General features: G+C 41.9%; 1 protein-coding gene across 1 annotated transcript in view; it reads right to left on the bottom strand.

The window, feature by feature from the left end:
• The window catches only part of bicra (BRD4 interacting chromatin remodeling complex associated protein), a 96,119-nt gene extending 79,995 nt beyond the window's left edge, over nucleotides 1-16,124 (bottom strand). The window contains exons 1-2 of the mRNA XM_065027244.1: nucleotides 15,976-16,124; nucleotides 13,362-13,407 (exon numbers count right to left, since the gene is read on the bottom strand). Coding sequence (XP_064883316.1) covers nucleotides 13,362-13,407; nucleotides 15,976-16,114 — 185 coding nt within the window. The 5' untranslated portion in view covers nucleotides 16,115-16,124. The remainder of the gene's footprint in view (nucleotides 1-13,361; nucleotides 13,408-15,975) is intronic.
• Nucleotides 16,125-16,324: the final 200 nt, after the last annotated feature.

The following is a 16,324-nucleotide window of genomic DNA, read 5'->3' as shown; positions in this document are numbered from 1 at the left end:
TGTTTGATGTATTTGATACCGTTCTGCTCCAGCCATTACCACGAGCCCATCCTCCCTAATTAAGGTGCCACCAACCTCCTGTGATACGATGCCCCCCCCGTCTCCTTATTAATTCAGCTACTTACTGAGATAACTAGCGAGTTACACACCTGGATTCACGCATTCTCCCGTTGAGCCATTTACAACAAACAAGCACGTGACTGGCTCAACTGTTCTGGGGAACTACAGCGAGCTCCATAATGTCAAATAATGTGACTGGCTCAACTGTTCTGGGGAACTACGGTGAGCTTCATAATGTCAAATAATGTGACTGGCTCAACTGTTCTGGGGAACTACAGCGAGCTCCATAATGTCCAATAATGTGACTGTCTCAACTGTTCTGGGGAACTACAGCGAGCTCCATAATGTCAAATAATGTGACTGTCTCAGCTGTTCTGGGGAACTACAGCGAGCTCCATAATGTCAAATAATGTGACTGGCTCAACTGTTCTGGGGAACTACGGTGAGCTTCATAATGTCAAATAATGTGACTGGCTCAACTGTTCTGGGGAACTACAGCGAGCTCCATAATGTCAAATAATGTGACTGTCTCAGCTGTTCTGGGGAACTACAGCGAGCTCCATAATGTCAAATAATGTGACTGTCTCAGCTGTTCTGGGGAACTACAGCGAGCTCCATAATGTCAAATAATGTGACTGTCTCAGCTGTTCTGGGGAACTACAGCGAGCTCCATAATGTCAAATAATGTGACTGGCTCAACTGTTCTGGGGAACTACGGCGAGCTCCATAATGTACAATAATGTGACTGTCTCAACTGTTCTGGGGAACTACGGTGAGCTCCATAATGTACAATAATGTGACTGTCTCAACTGTTCTGGGGAACTACGGTGAGCTCCATAATGTACAATAATGTGACTGGCTCAACTGTTCTGGGGAACTGCGGCGAGCTCCATAATGTACAATAATGTGACAGGTGAAATGAAGAACCCTTTATCTCCTAACGTATTGCACAAGTTGACTGCAGGTAATATACTTTAAAAAAGTAGCTACATATATTCAAATTTATTGAAAAACTTAAAAGAAATTGTTTAACATTAAGATTGTTTTTTACGAAAGCTCGTCACTTGTGTGTCGTCTGTCCCCCCCCAAAATAAAAATCCATTACCATACTTTTTAACATAGAGAATAAAACAAAATGGAGGCCACACTCGGCCCATTGGCTTCTCTCCATATTCAAGCCCGTCTCAAAATACAACACTGCCCCTTTAAGTCTATCCTGGAGGATGGTTGGCCACCCTTGGTAGCCTATCAAAACATTACAATTACAACCAGATAACACCCTTGGTAGCCTAACTAAATAACACCCTTGGTAGCCTAACTAAATAACACCCTTGGTAGCCTGACTAAATAACACACTTGGTAGCCTATCAAAACTTGGTAGCCTAACTAAATAACACCCTTGGTAGCCTGACTAAATAACACCCTTGGTAGCCTGACTAAATAACACCCTTGGTAGCCTAACTAAATAACACCCTTGGTAGCCTGACTAAATAACACCCTTGGTAGCCTGACTAAATAACACCCTTGGTAGCCTGACTAAATAACACCCTTGGTAGCCTGACTAAATAACACACTTGGTAGCCTATCAAAACATTACAATTACAAGTAAATAACACCCTTGGTAGCCTAACTATATAACACACTTGGTAGCCTAACTAAATAATGAAATTAGCGGATAAACACAAAAGACCACCACAGGCACAAGCTGTTTCATGTGACGGAGATGAAAATATTAATTAGAAATGAAGCGAGGAGATCTGAAAGACGTATCAATCAGACCAGGATTAATAAAACCAGTATTAATAAAACCAGGATTAATAAAACCAGTATTAATAAAACCAGGATTAATAAAACCAGGATTAATAAAACCAGGATAATGCCTTTGGCTGGACAATAAATGAAAGTCAATTTGAAAATAGAACACGAGAGAAAATGCTGGTTTCAACGGCATGTTCGGTTTTTATGAAATAATCCCTCAACGTTTCTATGGCTGTATTTTAGCGAGGATAGTTTGAAACTAAGACAGACATGGTTCATAAAAATTACATAAAACTTCCCAGGTTTTAAACAATTAACTTCATGGTTAAATTGCTTTCAAATACTGACGGCTTCTGCTCTGATTCAAGGTGGGCGATGAGTGGCGTGAAGTAGACCCTTTACTCTTGGGTCTTGTGACCATTTGATCAGAACCACAGCCTCGCTTATGTCCACATAATTAAGTCTGCAGATGTTAAAATGGTCATTATTATACATTAGTCAAACATGACTGGAGTTTAGCCTGCCTTTAGCCTGGCTTATTCCACATTTTGTTGTGTTACAGCCCAAATAAATAAAATAAAAATTAAACTACACCCCCCCATCTACACACAATACCCCATAATGACAAAGTGAAAACAGGTGTAGACATTTTTTGCAAATTTATTGGAAATGAAATACAGAAATCTCTTTTACATAAGTATTCATACCAGAGTCAATACTTTGTAGAAGCTTTGGCAGGGATTACAGCTGAGAGTCCGAGTAAGTCTCTAAAGAGCTTTCTTTCCACACGAGGATTTTGCAACATTTGCTCATGATTCTTTTACAAAATTCTTCACATTGGTTGTTGATCATTGCTAGACAACCATTTTCAGGTTTTGCCAGATTTTCAAGTAGATTTTAAGTCCAAACTGTAACTCTGCAACTCTGAGAACATTCCCGGTCTTGTTGATAAGCAACACCAGCGTAAATCTGGCCTTGTGTTTTATGCTGTTGTCTTGCTGGAAGGTGCTGGAAGGTTCATTCCTGTTCCAGCGTCTGGTGGAAAGCAGGTTTCTCTCTAGGATTTTGCCTGTGCTTTAACTCATTAAGCGCAGTCATTTCATACCCTTTCGGTTTTTGTTCTGGAAAAACTCCCCAGTTCTTAACTGACTTGAAAACAGTTTAACGGCTGTGATAGTTCTCAACATTGTACCACAATACTAACCTAAACGACAGAGTGAAAAGAAGGAAGCCAGTACAGAACAACACTATTCCAAAACAGGCATCCGGTTTGCAACAAGGCACTGAAGCAATACTGGAAAACAATTAACGTTTTTGTCTTGAATACAAAACGTTATGTTTGGGGAAAATCCAATAAAACACATTACAAAAGTACCACTCTTCATGTTTTCAAGCATAGTGGTGGCTGCATCATGTTATGGGTATGCTTGTAATTGTTAAGGACGGGAGAGTTTATCAGAAAAAAAAAAAGAATTTAAATAAATTAGCAGTCTAAAAACATTTCACTGTGTCATTATGGGATGTATAGTGTATATGTGTATAGGGTGAGAAATCCATTTTGAATTTAGTACATTTAAACACAACAAAAAGTGGAAGAGGTCAAAGGGTATGAATACACCCGGAAGGACAATGGCGGGGAGCTTTACACCACTCCGGCCGACGCTTGGCGTTGCGCATGGTGATCTTAGGCTTGTGTGCGCGGCTGCTCGGCCACGGGAACCCATTTTCACGGAGCTCCCGACGAACAGTTCTTGTGCCGACGTTGCTTCAAGAGGCAGTTTGGAACTCGGTAACGGGGCCCATGTTTGACATCGAAATCAAAATGTCAAAAATGGATTGAAACAGAAAAATACAAAGGATATTTATGCAGTTCCTTGTGTGTACTTAGAGGTATATATATATATATATATCCATTACTACACCAACACAAAAACACAGGACTGTAACATGTTAAGCAGGGCTCATACAGATATTGGCAAGTGAAATTCAATGATTTCAGCAACTTTTTTTAAAGCACTTAAATTGTAATTTCGAAAGACCTCAATGTTATATAATTGTATAATTTATATAATAGTTGTACATATAGGGCTTCACATATATGGTGTTGTGTTGCGCAACACCATATAATAACCCTGCCCCCCCCCACGTGTTACTGTCAAGTTCAACACAACAAAAACACCTCTCTTTGGATTACACTGTACACTAACACACTGCACACTAACACACTGCACACTAACACTAACACACTGCACACTGCACACTAACACTAACACACTGCACATTGAAACACTGCACACTAACACAATACACACTCACACTGCACACTAACACACTGCACACTAACACACTGCACATTGAAACACTGCACACTAACACACTGCACACTAACACACTGCACACTAACACACTGCACACTAACACACTGCACACTAACACACTGCACACACTGCACACTAACACACTGCACACTAACACACTGCACATTGAAATACTGCACACTAACACAATACACACTCACACTAACACAATGCACACTAACACACTGCACATTGAAACACTGCACACTAACACACTGCACACTAACACACTGAAACACTGCACACTAATACACTGCACACTAACACACTGCACACTAACACACTGCACACTAACACACTGCACACTAACACACTGAAACACTGCACATTGAAACACTGCACACTAACACACTGCACACTAACACACTGCACATTGAAACACTGCACACTAATACACTGCACATTAACACACTGCATACTAACACACTGCACATTGAAACACTGCACACTAATACACTGCACATTAACACACTGCATACTAACACACTGCACATTGAAACACTGCACACTAATACACTGCACATTAACACACTGCATACTAACACACTGCACACTAACACACTGCACATTGAAACACTGCACACTAACACACTGCACACTAACACACTGCACATTGAAACACTGCACACTAACACACTGCACACTAACACACTGCACATTGAAACACTGCACACTAATACACTGCACATTAACACACTGCATACTAACACACTGCACACTTTCTGCCATGAGGACATCTGTTCTACAAAGTGCCAGCAGAGCAGGAGACCCTTCGTTGGTATAATTGATCTCTTTGTCTTTCAAGCAGAGAACACACCTAGCATTCCCCTTCTTATCCACTGTATTCCTATCCACTGTAGTCCTATCCACTGTAGTCTTATCCACTGTAGTCTTAGCCACTGTAGTCTTAGCCACTGTAGTCTTAGCCACTGTAGTCTTAGCCACTGTAGTCTTAGCCACTGTAGTCTTATCCACTGTATTCCTATCCACTGTAGTCCTATCCACTGTAGTCTTATCCACTGTAGTCTTATCCACTGTAGTCTTATCCACTGTAGTCTTATCCACTGTAGTCTTATCCACTGTATTCCTATCCACTGTAGTCTTATCCACTGTAGTCTTATCCACTGTAGTCTTATCCACTGTAGTCTTATCCACTGTAGTCTTATCCACTGTAGTCTTATCCACTGTATTGAAAGAGGGAAAGTGTGTGGTGTTCCTTCACCTCTATAGCGGCATCCAGTTTAAACCAGGCCCGGCTCCAGCTACACTTGATCCCTGAATCCACTTGTTTAACAAGCAACGCCTCATTTTTACACCTAATTCTCTCATTCTGAAAATTAACCACAAACTGTAGAGGGAAAACATGAGTTCACAGACAGTTCGTTAGCTAGTTAACATTTCACACAGATTGCCGGGGTCCAGTAAGCAGCTAACGCGTTATAACTTCAGGAACTGTGTTGTGCCTAAATTCTTCCCCCCTGCCAAAAATTAGCATAGCCATTTGACTCCCTACCTCCCTACCACTGAGGAAGTACAGTTCCCGCTTAGCCCAGTCAAAACTGTTCGCTGCTCTGGCCCCCCAATGGTGGAACAAACTCCCTCACGACGCCAGGACAGCGGAGTCAATCACCACCTTCCGGAGACACCTGAAACCCCACCTCTTTAAGGAATACCTAGGATAGGATAAAGTAATCCTTCTCACCCCCCCCCTTAAAAGATTTAGATGCACTACTGTTCCACTGGATGTCATAAGGTGAATGCACCAATTTGTAAGTCGCTCTGGATAAGAGCGTCTGCTAAATGACTTAAATGTAAATGTAAAATGTAATGACTCTAGCCACAAAATGTAAGAAAATTAGAAGGGGGGGAGGGGCATTTTCTTGCCTGCCGAAATCCCCCCCCCCCCTTCTAATTCCCTTAATTTTGTGGCTAGAGTCAAATACTTTCTGTGGCACACGCTACTGGTCAACATGAGCTACTAACATTATTCTGAGGTGTGCCAGGCCTTGCAGTCCCAAAATAGAAGGGGGCGTAGTGAAATAATTTTCACAACAACTACTAGTTGAATGAGACATGGGAGAGATTATGAATTTTGGCAAAGGGATCTATTTATAGACTAATAAACTTGAAACAAATAGCCAAACCGTAAAACAGCAAACATTACTAGTGCCTACCCCATGATCAAACCGCCACAAAGAAAAGGAATTCAACGCAGCCTAACGTGATCATTGACAGCTGCCTTGAAAGACACAAATAAAAATGGTTTTCTGCTACTAAGATCAGTGATATGCATGTTAAAACGGAGCAGAAACAACTAGCAAGCAACTTGCAGCAATGAAGAATTGAGTGTGTGCGGCGGGGGGGTGGGGGTGGTTCGGCACAACAAGGCAAGGAGTCTTACACAGTACCAGTTACCGCCGTTGGCCCATTGGTTACCGCCGTAGGCCCATTGGTTACCCCGCCGTAGGCCCATTGGTTACCGCCGTTGGCCCATTGGTTATTACCGCCGTAGGCCCATTGGTTATTACCGCCGTTGGCCCATTGGTTACCGCCGTTGGCCCATTGGTTACCGCCGTTGGCCCATTGGTTATTACCGCCGTTGGCCCATTGGTTATTACCGCCGTTGGCCCATTGGTTATTACCGCCGTTGGCCCATTGGTTATTACCGCCGTTGGCCCATTGGTTATTACCGCCGTTGGCCCATTGGTTATTACCGCCGTTGGCCCATTGGTTATTACCGCCGTTGGCCCATTGGTTATTACCGCCGTTGGCCCATTGGTTATTACCGCCGTTGGCCCATTGGTTACCGCCGTAGGCCCATCGGTTACCGCCGTTGGCCCATCGGTTACCGCCGTTGGCCCATCGGTTACCTGGCCCATCGGTTACCGCCGTTGGCCCATCGGTTACCGCCGTAGGCCCATTGGTTACCGCCGTTGGCCCATTGGTTACCACCGTTGGCCCATTGGTTACCACCGTTAGCTGGTTACCACCGTTCGCTTATCTGATGTTGTAACATTAACTAGCTGGCTGTCTGACTTTATTAACCAGCTAATTGTCAAACAAACTCAATGATTTGATCAGTTAAATTGGCTAATGTTGCCCAACATGTCTCTGGTTAGCTAACGGGAGAATTCGATCCAGCTACTATAGCAAGATGACTTAACAATGCTAACAGATACTTGTTCCACCACACTTTCTCCCTCATCTCAAACTTTCCAAAAAGCCAGTTGTTTTTCCCGGTTACAGCTCATGAAGTAGGCTTCATCACCTTCTTACCCCGGTCAAGCTTCTCGCCTACCTCTTCGTTATCGTTCAGGGGACGCGCTGCTGTAAATTAAATGACAAACTGTTGTCTTTTTGATGCTGTAATGAGTAAATTGGTTGTCTCTTCTCTCTTCAGTCTCCTGCTGCATTCTGTTGTTATGGGAACGATTGGCTGAGCCTTGGATTACAGCCAGTATTGCTGCAAACGCGCATCGCTCGTTCGCTTACAAACGCGCATCGCTCGTTCGCTTGCGCATCGCTCGTTCGCTTACAAACGCGCATCGCTCGTTCGCTTACAAACGCGCATCGCTCGTTCGCTTACAAACACGCATCGCTCGTTCGCTTACAAACGCGCATCGCTCGTTCGCTTACAAACACGCATCACTCGTTCGCCTACAGCCAGTAGTGATCCACAGGCCCACACACACAAAAAAAAATCTAAATCGGACCTACACTATTCCCCATAGGTAACCTATTTCGTTAATTAAAACTTCAAATTTCGCCTAAAAGTGACTAGTTTGTATCTCTGAAGTAGGCTACTTCAAGCTCCTTGGTATTGTTGAAAATCGCTGGAAACCCAAAATGTATTTGTCACGATATTTCATTACCAGATCATACTGTAAAGCCCATTAGGCTGTCATTCGTTGTCATTGTATACAGAATAATTAATATGAATCGTGTTGGGTGTTGCGCAATAGTGTATGCTAAATAATTGCGCACAGTAGGCTCGGTGTCCAATCCGAGGCGCAAAAACATATGAAAATATTACATTGACGCTTCCTGTTGTTAAATCTAACGCGACCCTGCTGTAAATGAAGCAGACAGCAACAGATAATCAACATCAAGTCACTAGGGACGTTTTCACCGCATAACAAATTAAGATTGCAACATTATCATGGATATTCCTCTCTGACATTTTTTTTGAGGGTTCACATGGGCTGTTAGTGCATCCAATGCAATATCATCTTTTCATCACTTGACTTGGGCTGTTAGTGCATCCAATGCAACATCAGCTTTTCATCACTTGACTTGGGCTGTTAGTGCATCCAATGCAACATCAGCTTTTCATCACTTGACTTGGGCTGTTAGTGCATCCAATGCAACATCAACTTTTCATCACTTGACTTGGGCTGTTAGTGCATCCAATGCAACATCAACTTTTCATCACTTGACTTGTCATTAAAAACAAAAATCCTTAAATGGATCAGATGATGTGTGAAAATATCACAACTTAATTAAAACAGCTCGACATCAAACCGTATTTGTCACGTGTGCGGAAGTGTAGACCGTACCGTGAAATGCTTACTTACAAGGTCTTAACTAACAAGGCAGTTCAATAAACAGAGTTAAGAAAATATTTACTAAAAAGACTAAAGTAAAAAATGTAATAGAAAGTAACAATAAAATAACAATAATGAGGCTATATACAGGGGGTACCGGGTACAGAGTCAATGTGCGGGGGTACAGGTTAGTTGAGGTAATATGTACATGTAGGTAGGGGTGAAGTGACTATAAATAGATAATAAACAGCAAGAAGCTGCAGTGTAAAAACAAAGGGGGTCAATGTAAATAGTTCGGGTGGCCATTTGATTAATTGATAATTAGTCTTATGGATTTGGAGTAGAAGCTGTTAAGGAGTCTTTTGGTCCTAGCCTTGGCACTCCGGTCCCACTTGCCGTGCGGTAGCAGAGAAAACAGTCTGACTTGGGTAACCGAAGTCTTTGAAGATGTTTAGGGCCTTCCTCTGACACCGCCTGGTATAGAGGTCCTGGATGACAGGAAGCTTGGCCCCAGTGATGTACTGGGCTGTACGCACTACCCTCTGTAGCGCCTTATGGTCGGATGCCGAGCAGGTACCATACCAGGTGGTGATGCAACCAGTCAGCTCTCGTTGGTGCAGCTGTAGAACTTATTGAGGATCGGGGACCCATGCCAAATCTTTTCTCCTGAGAGGGAATAGGCGTTGTCGTGCCCTCTTCACGACTGTCTTGGTGTGTTTGGACCATGAAAGTTTGTTGGGGATATGGACACCAATGAACTTGAAACTCTCAACCTGCTCCACTACAGCCCCATCGATGAGAACAGGGGCGTGTTCGTCCCTCCTTTTCCTGTAGTCCACGATCAGCTCCTTTGTCTTGATCACGTTGAGGGAGGTTGTTGTCCTGGCACCACACTGCCAGGTCACTGACCTCCTCCCTATTGGCTGTCTCATCATTGTTGGCGATCAGCCGTACGTACCCCTGTTGTGTCGTCAGCAAACTTAATGGTGTTGGAGTCGTGGGTGAACAGGGAGTATAGGAGGGGACTGCGCACGCACCCCTGAGGGGCCTCCATGTTGAGGATCAGCATGGCAAAAGTGTTGTTGCCTACCCTCACCACCTGGGGGCGGCCCATCAGGAAGTCCAGGATCCAGTTGCAGAGGGAGGTGTTTAGTCCCAGGGTCCTTAGCTTAGTGATAAGTGTTGTGGGCACTATGGTGTTGAATGCTGAGCTGTAGTCAATGAACAGCATTCTCACGTAGGTGTTCCTTTTTGTCCAGGTAGGAAAGGGCAGTGTTGACTGCAATAGAGATTGCATCATCTGTGGATCTGTTGTGCCGTTATGCGAATTGGAGGCCTAGGGTTTCTGGGACGATTGTGTTAATGTGAGCCATTACCAACCTTTCAAAGCACTTCATGGCTACCAACGTGAGTGCTACGGGGCCGTAGTCATTTAGGCAGGTTACCTTGGCTTTCTTGGGCACAGGGACTATGGTGGTCTGCTTAAAACATGTAGGTATTACAGACTGGGTCAGCGAGAGGTTGAAAATGTCAGTGAAGACACTTGCCAGTTGGTCAGCGCATGCTCCGAGTACACGTCCTGGTAATTTGTCTGGCCCTGCGGCCAAGGATGATCAATGGAAACAGCATGCATCTGAGCTCAATTTTGAGTCCCATAGCAAAGCGTCTGAATACTTATGTAAATATAGTATCTGTTTATTTGTTATACATTTGAAAAAAATGTAAATAAACCTGTTTTTGCTTTGTCATTATGGGGTATTGTGATGTCATTATGGGGTATTGTGATGTCATTATGGGGACCTGGTAATCCAGAATGCGCATATTCTGCCACGTTAATGACACTATTGTTTAAGTATCAAGGTAAGGTGACTCTTTCGGCGTGAAGCATTTGATTTTGCAATTGCGTACGTTTTGGGGGGGATTTGTGAGCCCATGAAAACTGTTGTTTTCATCCCGTCACATAAGGAAACACTGAATGACAACTGTCCGACAGCTAGATCCAGGAGTCGATGTCTAATTTAAATGATTCATCTATATTATAAGGACAACTTTCACTGCCATAAAGGACAGAAAAGGTAAATGTTCCATCTTGGACAAATCTGTCAAGAAAACAACCACGATAAAAGGGTTAACAACCACGATAAAAGGGTTAACAACCACGATAAAAGAGTAACAACCACGATAAAAGGGTTAACAACCACGATAAAAGGGTTAACAACCACGATAAAAGGGTTAACAACCACGATAAAAGGGTTAACAACCACGATAAAAGGGTTAACAACCACGATAAAAGGGTTAACAACCACGATAAAAGGGTTAAGCATAGATTTTAAATCAACTCGTGAATTGTATTGAATATACGATTAATCGGAATGGCCGATTTCAAGTTTTCATAACAATCGGAAATCGGTATTTTTACACCGATTTGGCCGATAAAAACAAAATTATATATTTTTTTACGCCTTTATTTAACCAGGCAAGTCAGTTAAGAACACATTCTTATTTTCAATGACGGCCTGGGAACAGTGGGGTTAACTGCCTTGTTCTGGGGCAGAATGACAGATTTTTACCTTGTCAGCTCGGGGATCCAATCTTGTAACCTTACAGTTAACTAGTCCAACACTCTAACCACCTGCCTCTCATTACACTCCACGAGGAGCCTGCCTGTTACGCGAATGCAGTAAGCCAAGGTAAGTTGCTAGCTAGCATTAAACTTATCTTGTAAAAAACAATCAATCATAATCACTAGTTAACTACACATGGTTGATGATATTACCAGTTTATCTAGCGTGTCCTGCGTTGCATATAATCGATGCGGTGCGTATCGTTGCTCCAACGTGAACCGAACCATGAACATCAACGCCTTTCTTAAAATCAATACACAGAAGTATATATTTTTAAACCTGCATATTTAGCTAAAAGAAATCCAGGTTAGCAGGCAATATTAACCAGGTGAAATTGTGTCACTTCTCTTGCGTTCATTGCACGCAGAGTCAGTGTATATGCAACAGTTTGGGCCACCTAATTTGCCAGAATTTTACATAATTATGACATAACATTGAAGGTTGTACAATGTAACAGCAATATTTAGACTTATGGATGCCACCCGTTAGATAAAATACGAAACAGTTCCGTATTTCACTGAAAGAATAAACGTCTTGTTTTCGAGATGATAGTTTTCGGATTCGACCATATTAATGACCAAAGGCTCGTATTTCTGAGTGTTATCATGATATAACTAAGTCTATGATTTGATACAGCAGTCTGACCGAGCGGTGGTAGGCACCAGCAGACTCGTAAGCAGGCGGCAGGGTAGCCTAGTGGTTAGAGCATTGGACTAGTAACCGAAAGGTTGCAAGTTCAAATCCCCGAGCTGACAAGGTACAAAATCTGTCGTTCTGCCCTTGAACAGGCAGTTAACCCACTGTTCCTAGGCCGTCATTGAAAATAAGAATTTGTTCTTAACTGACTTGCCTAGTAAAATAAAGGTAAAAAAAATTCAAACAGCATTGTCGTGCGTTTGGCAGCAGCTGTTTATGACTTCAAGCCTATCAACTCCAGAGATTAGGCTGGTGCAACCGATGTGAAATGGCTAGCTAGTTAGCGGGGTGCGCGCTAATAGCGTTTCAAACGTCACTCGCTCTGAGACATGGAGTGGTTGTTCCCCTTGCTCTGCATGGGTAACGCTGCTTCGAGGGTGGCTGTTGTCGATGTGTTCCTGGTTCGAGCCCAGGGAGGAGCGAAGAGAGGGATGGAAGCTATACTGTTACACTGGCAATACTAAAGTGCCTATAAGAACATCCAATAGTCAAAGGTATATGAAATACAAATGGTATAGAGAGAAATAGTCCTATAATAACTACAACCTAAAACTTCTTACCTGGGAATATTGAAGACTCATGTTAAAAGGAACCACCAGCTTTCATATGTTCTCATGCTCTGAGCAAGGAACTTAAACGTTAGCTTTCTGACATGGCACATATTGCACTTTTACTTTCTTCTCCCAACACTTTGTTTTTGCATTATTTAAACCAAATTGAACATGTTTCATTATTTATTTGAGGCTAAATTGATTTTATTGATGTATTATATTAAGTTAAAATAAGTGTTCATTCAGTATTGTTGTAATTGTCATTATTACAAATAAAATCAAATAAAAATCGGCCGATTAATCGGTATCGGCTTTTTTTTGTGGGCCTCCAATAATCGGCATTGAAAAATCATAATCGGTCGACCTCTAGAATATACCCATGTTCCCCCACCATGTTCCCCCATATATCTTAAATGTAACTACATGAAAATAACTGGCAGATTATTATCAAGTGATTTATCAACAGCTGTAACAAGTTGTCCATAGATTGAAATATAATTTCCACTGTTAGTCTCTATGATCTGAGTAATGGATATGGTCATCTGTTTTACTTGACAAGTGTTAATGTCGAACCCTGTGACGGTATTGACAAACCTAAATACATCATGTGGCTACAACATCTAGTATACCTGTATAGGGGTAGTATACCTGCCCAAGCCTACAACCTAGACTAAACCAATGTCTTGGTCAGGTATACTAGATGTTGTGTACATTGGACAGTAGAATATAAATAGTTTGACGAGGATGAATTCTTGGATAATATGAACTCACCAAATGACATCTAGCAGGCACCTGCCGTCTTCATCGTCCATCTCAACTGAAAACACATTAAACACCCCCCCCCCCAACAATATTTAGTTCAATACATCAATCCTTGCATTCACCACTCCAGTATAAATAAGGGGGGGGGGGGGGGGCTATAGTGGTAGGCTATATCAAACAAAGCTTGTGCAATCCTTTTGGTAAACCAACATACTATCAACAAGATGTAGCCTATATTTGGGATACAAAGATACTAGCAACGATGCAAACAAAGACTAACTGCATCATTATTGCATGAATATTCATTTCTAACGTGCGTCTCTTTAAAGGGGCTTTATAAGTTCCCAGAATCCAAACATCCAGGAAGTGCTGAGAGGAGGTTCTCTGTGTAATTGTCCTTCCAACTTGGCTACGGTGACAGTCTGATAACTGTTTTTTAGTTGTTTTATTTTTCTACATTTTCTGTTCGATATTTTTTTTTAAAGACTTCCACCGAGGTCCTAAGATACAGTATTGCGATACCACGATACTTCCATTTCCCCCCCCAAAAAAATAAAACGTCACCAAAATGATGCCAGCGCATTGATGTGTCCGGAAGGCTTTCATTGTTGTGATTCTGAATGGTTAGATATCTAGCAACAATGACAAGAAGCTGTCAAGTGGCGAGTTGTAGGTGGTTCTTTCAGCTAGTTGCATCTTGTTCTTGATACCACGTCTTGTTTTGAGATGTTTTGACTGATGTCATGTCTATGCTAATATGGCTCAAATTCGCTAGCAAGCTAACCAACAACTAACAATGTATTTGAGATACAAGCGCAAATGTATTTATATTTTTATAAACATTTCGAGACTAAATTGAGTTTAAGTGTTGTCTGTTTTGCCCCACAGTTGCACAGGGTTTGGGGCAAAACAGATGGGGTTGGCTTAGGTTGTTAATATGGAAACTATATTTTGTCTCCAATGTTTATTGAAAACATAATTAAAGTGGCACAATGTGCACTTGTCTCTCAAATACATCGTTACAGTTAGTTGACGTTTACTTACTAACAAATATTAGCATAAACGTGACATCAGTCAAAACACCTCGTGGGATCAAGAACAAGATCAAGCGAGCTACTTACGATTCGTCACGGATCTGAGCAGAACAGAGCTATGTTGTTCTCGCCACACTAAAACCACCAGAGAACAACCAGGTTGAAATATAGATAGGACAGGAAAAATGTTTTTTTTTTTTTTACTTTCCAGATTTATTTAATTTGTCTCGCCCAGAAGGTCAGGACTAATGACATACATAGGCTATTGATGATCACTGATCTGAAATCTTAATTGATGCTCTTGAATTAGTTATCTTGCAATTAACCCCCCCCCCCCCCCCCCTAAAAAAAATGTGAGCATTACAATAAGAAAGTTATTTTTGTAGGCCAAGTTAAGCATGCATACAACATAACACCTCTGCTAGAATGTCACCACGATCTGATCACAATAAAAATGTGATACTCTTTCCTTGAGCAAACCACCTTCTGGGTTAAAAACGCGCGTTTTTCACTTACTCGGTTATCATTCAATGTTCAGGTTAATTTACATTTTATTATATATATATATATTTGCTTATATATATATATATATATATATAAATATAAAATATATATATATATATATACACACACGAGTAGATAGAAGAATAATAGCTATAGTCAGAGAGGCCGATTGTTCATGTTACCAGTAAACAGTACGGAGATGTTGCTGAAACCAGCTATGTTTTAAATCTCTCTGCTCGTATCGTCTCGACATAAACTAGTCGATTCTGAGATCAGAGAGGCGGAGACGAGCAGCAGCGGACTTGCGCCGAGAGAAAAAAAAACCCACTTAGATATATATATATATATATATATAGAGGACAAATCTCCATTTGCCGCTCTCCATAATGTTGGTTGGTAGCTAAAGCGGTCGTAGCCATTGCACAGCCAGCAGGGCAGAGAGGAAGAGCGGTGCGCAGCATATGAATGGGAGGGACACTGCGAGCGGCTGGCTAGTTTAGGTGCTTTCACTTAACGTTGTATACCTCCAATGTAGTGACACGATCATATAATTGTTTTTGCCCTGTTACTACTGGGTTTCCTCTAAAACAATTCGCGTGTTCGTTTGATGTCTATTTGTCTGAATCTGCTAGCTATGTTTGAACCTTTTGATGCATAGCTTTCATTTCGTTAGCATTAGCTGCTAAGTAGCTAACATTCTATCAACATTCTGGTGTTAACAGATTCAGACATTTGACAAGTAAAAACGTCACAAGAGGGTTTACTATCGAAACACTTGTAATGCACGGTAGCGTTGCATCCTAGCTTTCCCGATGCATTATTTTGTTTGCCTTAATAAAATGCAATTGCGTAAGCCAGCTCTCCTTGCAAGCAAAATATGAGTTAATGTTGGAATACTCTTGGACCAGGGGGTATTTGCTTGGGAATTCGTTGGAAAATGAAACGGTTTGTCTCGCCGTACAGGACTACGGCATTTAGATCAAGGCAGATGCGAGGTTTGCAATCCGCTTGCAGTACGCAAATGTTGCAGCTTTAATATAGTTATTCAGATTAATAGAGAAATTGCTACATTGTAACAAACTCACCCGAGACGATAGAGGTGCAGGCAGCGCGGGGTCTCCGGGACAGCCTCGCACGGGCTTCCATACAGGACCCGGATACAGGCAGGAAACAGAGGACCGTTGAGTTCGCCTGCTCAAAAATCATTGTTTTGTGTGCATTCATTCAATAGAAAAAAATCCCTCAACCTTTCATGAACCCTGAGCGCCAGTTTATCGATCATAGTAAAACAGCCAATGATCCAGTTTAGGCATGTTAAAAATGTTAGTTTAGGTTTCCAATGATTTCTCTGTCATACAGATGAGTATATGGTTGCAAACCTTTATTTTACTGTCAATAAACAAAACGTTTAAACAGTGTGCAGTTTTGTAATAG

This window comes from Oncorhynchus nerka, linkage group LG14 (genome assembly GCF_034236695.1).
Source record: "Oncorhynchus nerka isolate Pitt River linkage group LG14, Oner_Uvic_2.0, whole genome shotgun sequence".
Taxonomy (NCBI): Eukaryota; Metazoa; Chordata; class Actinopteri; order Salmoniformes; family Salmonidae; genus Oncorhynchus; species Oncorhynchus nerka.
This window is presented reverse-complemented; position numbering and strand designations above follow the sequence as displayed.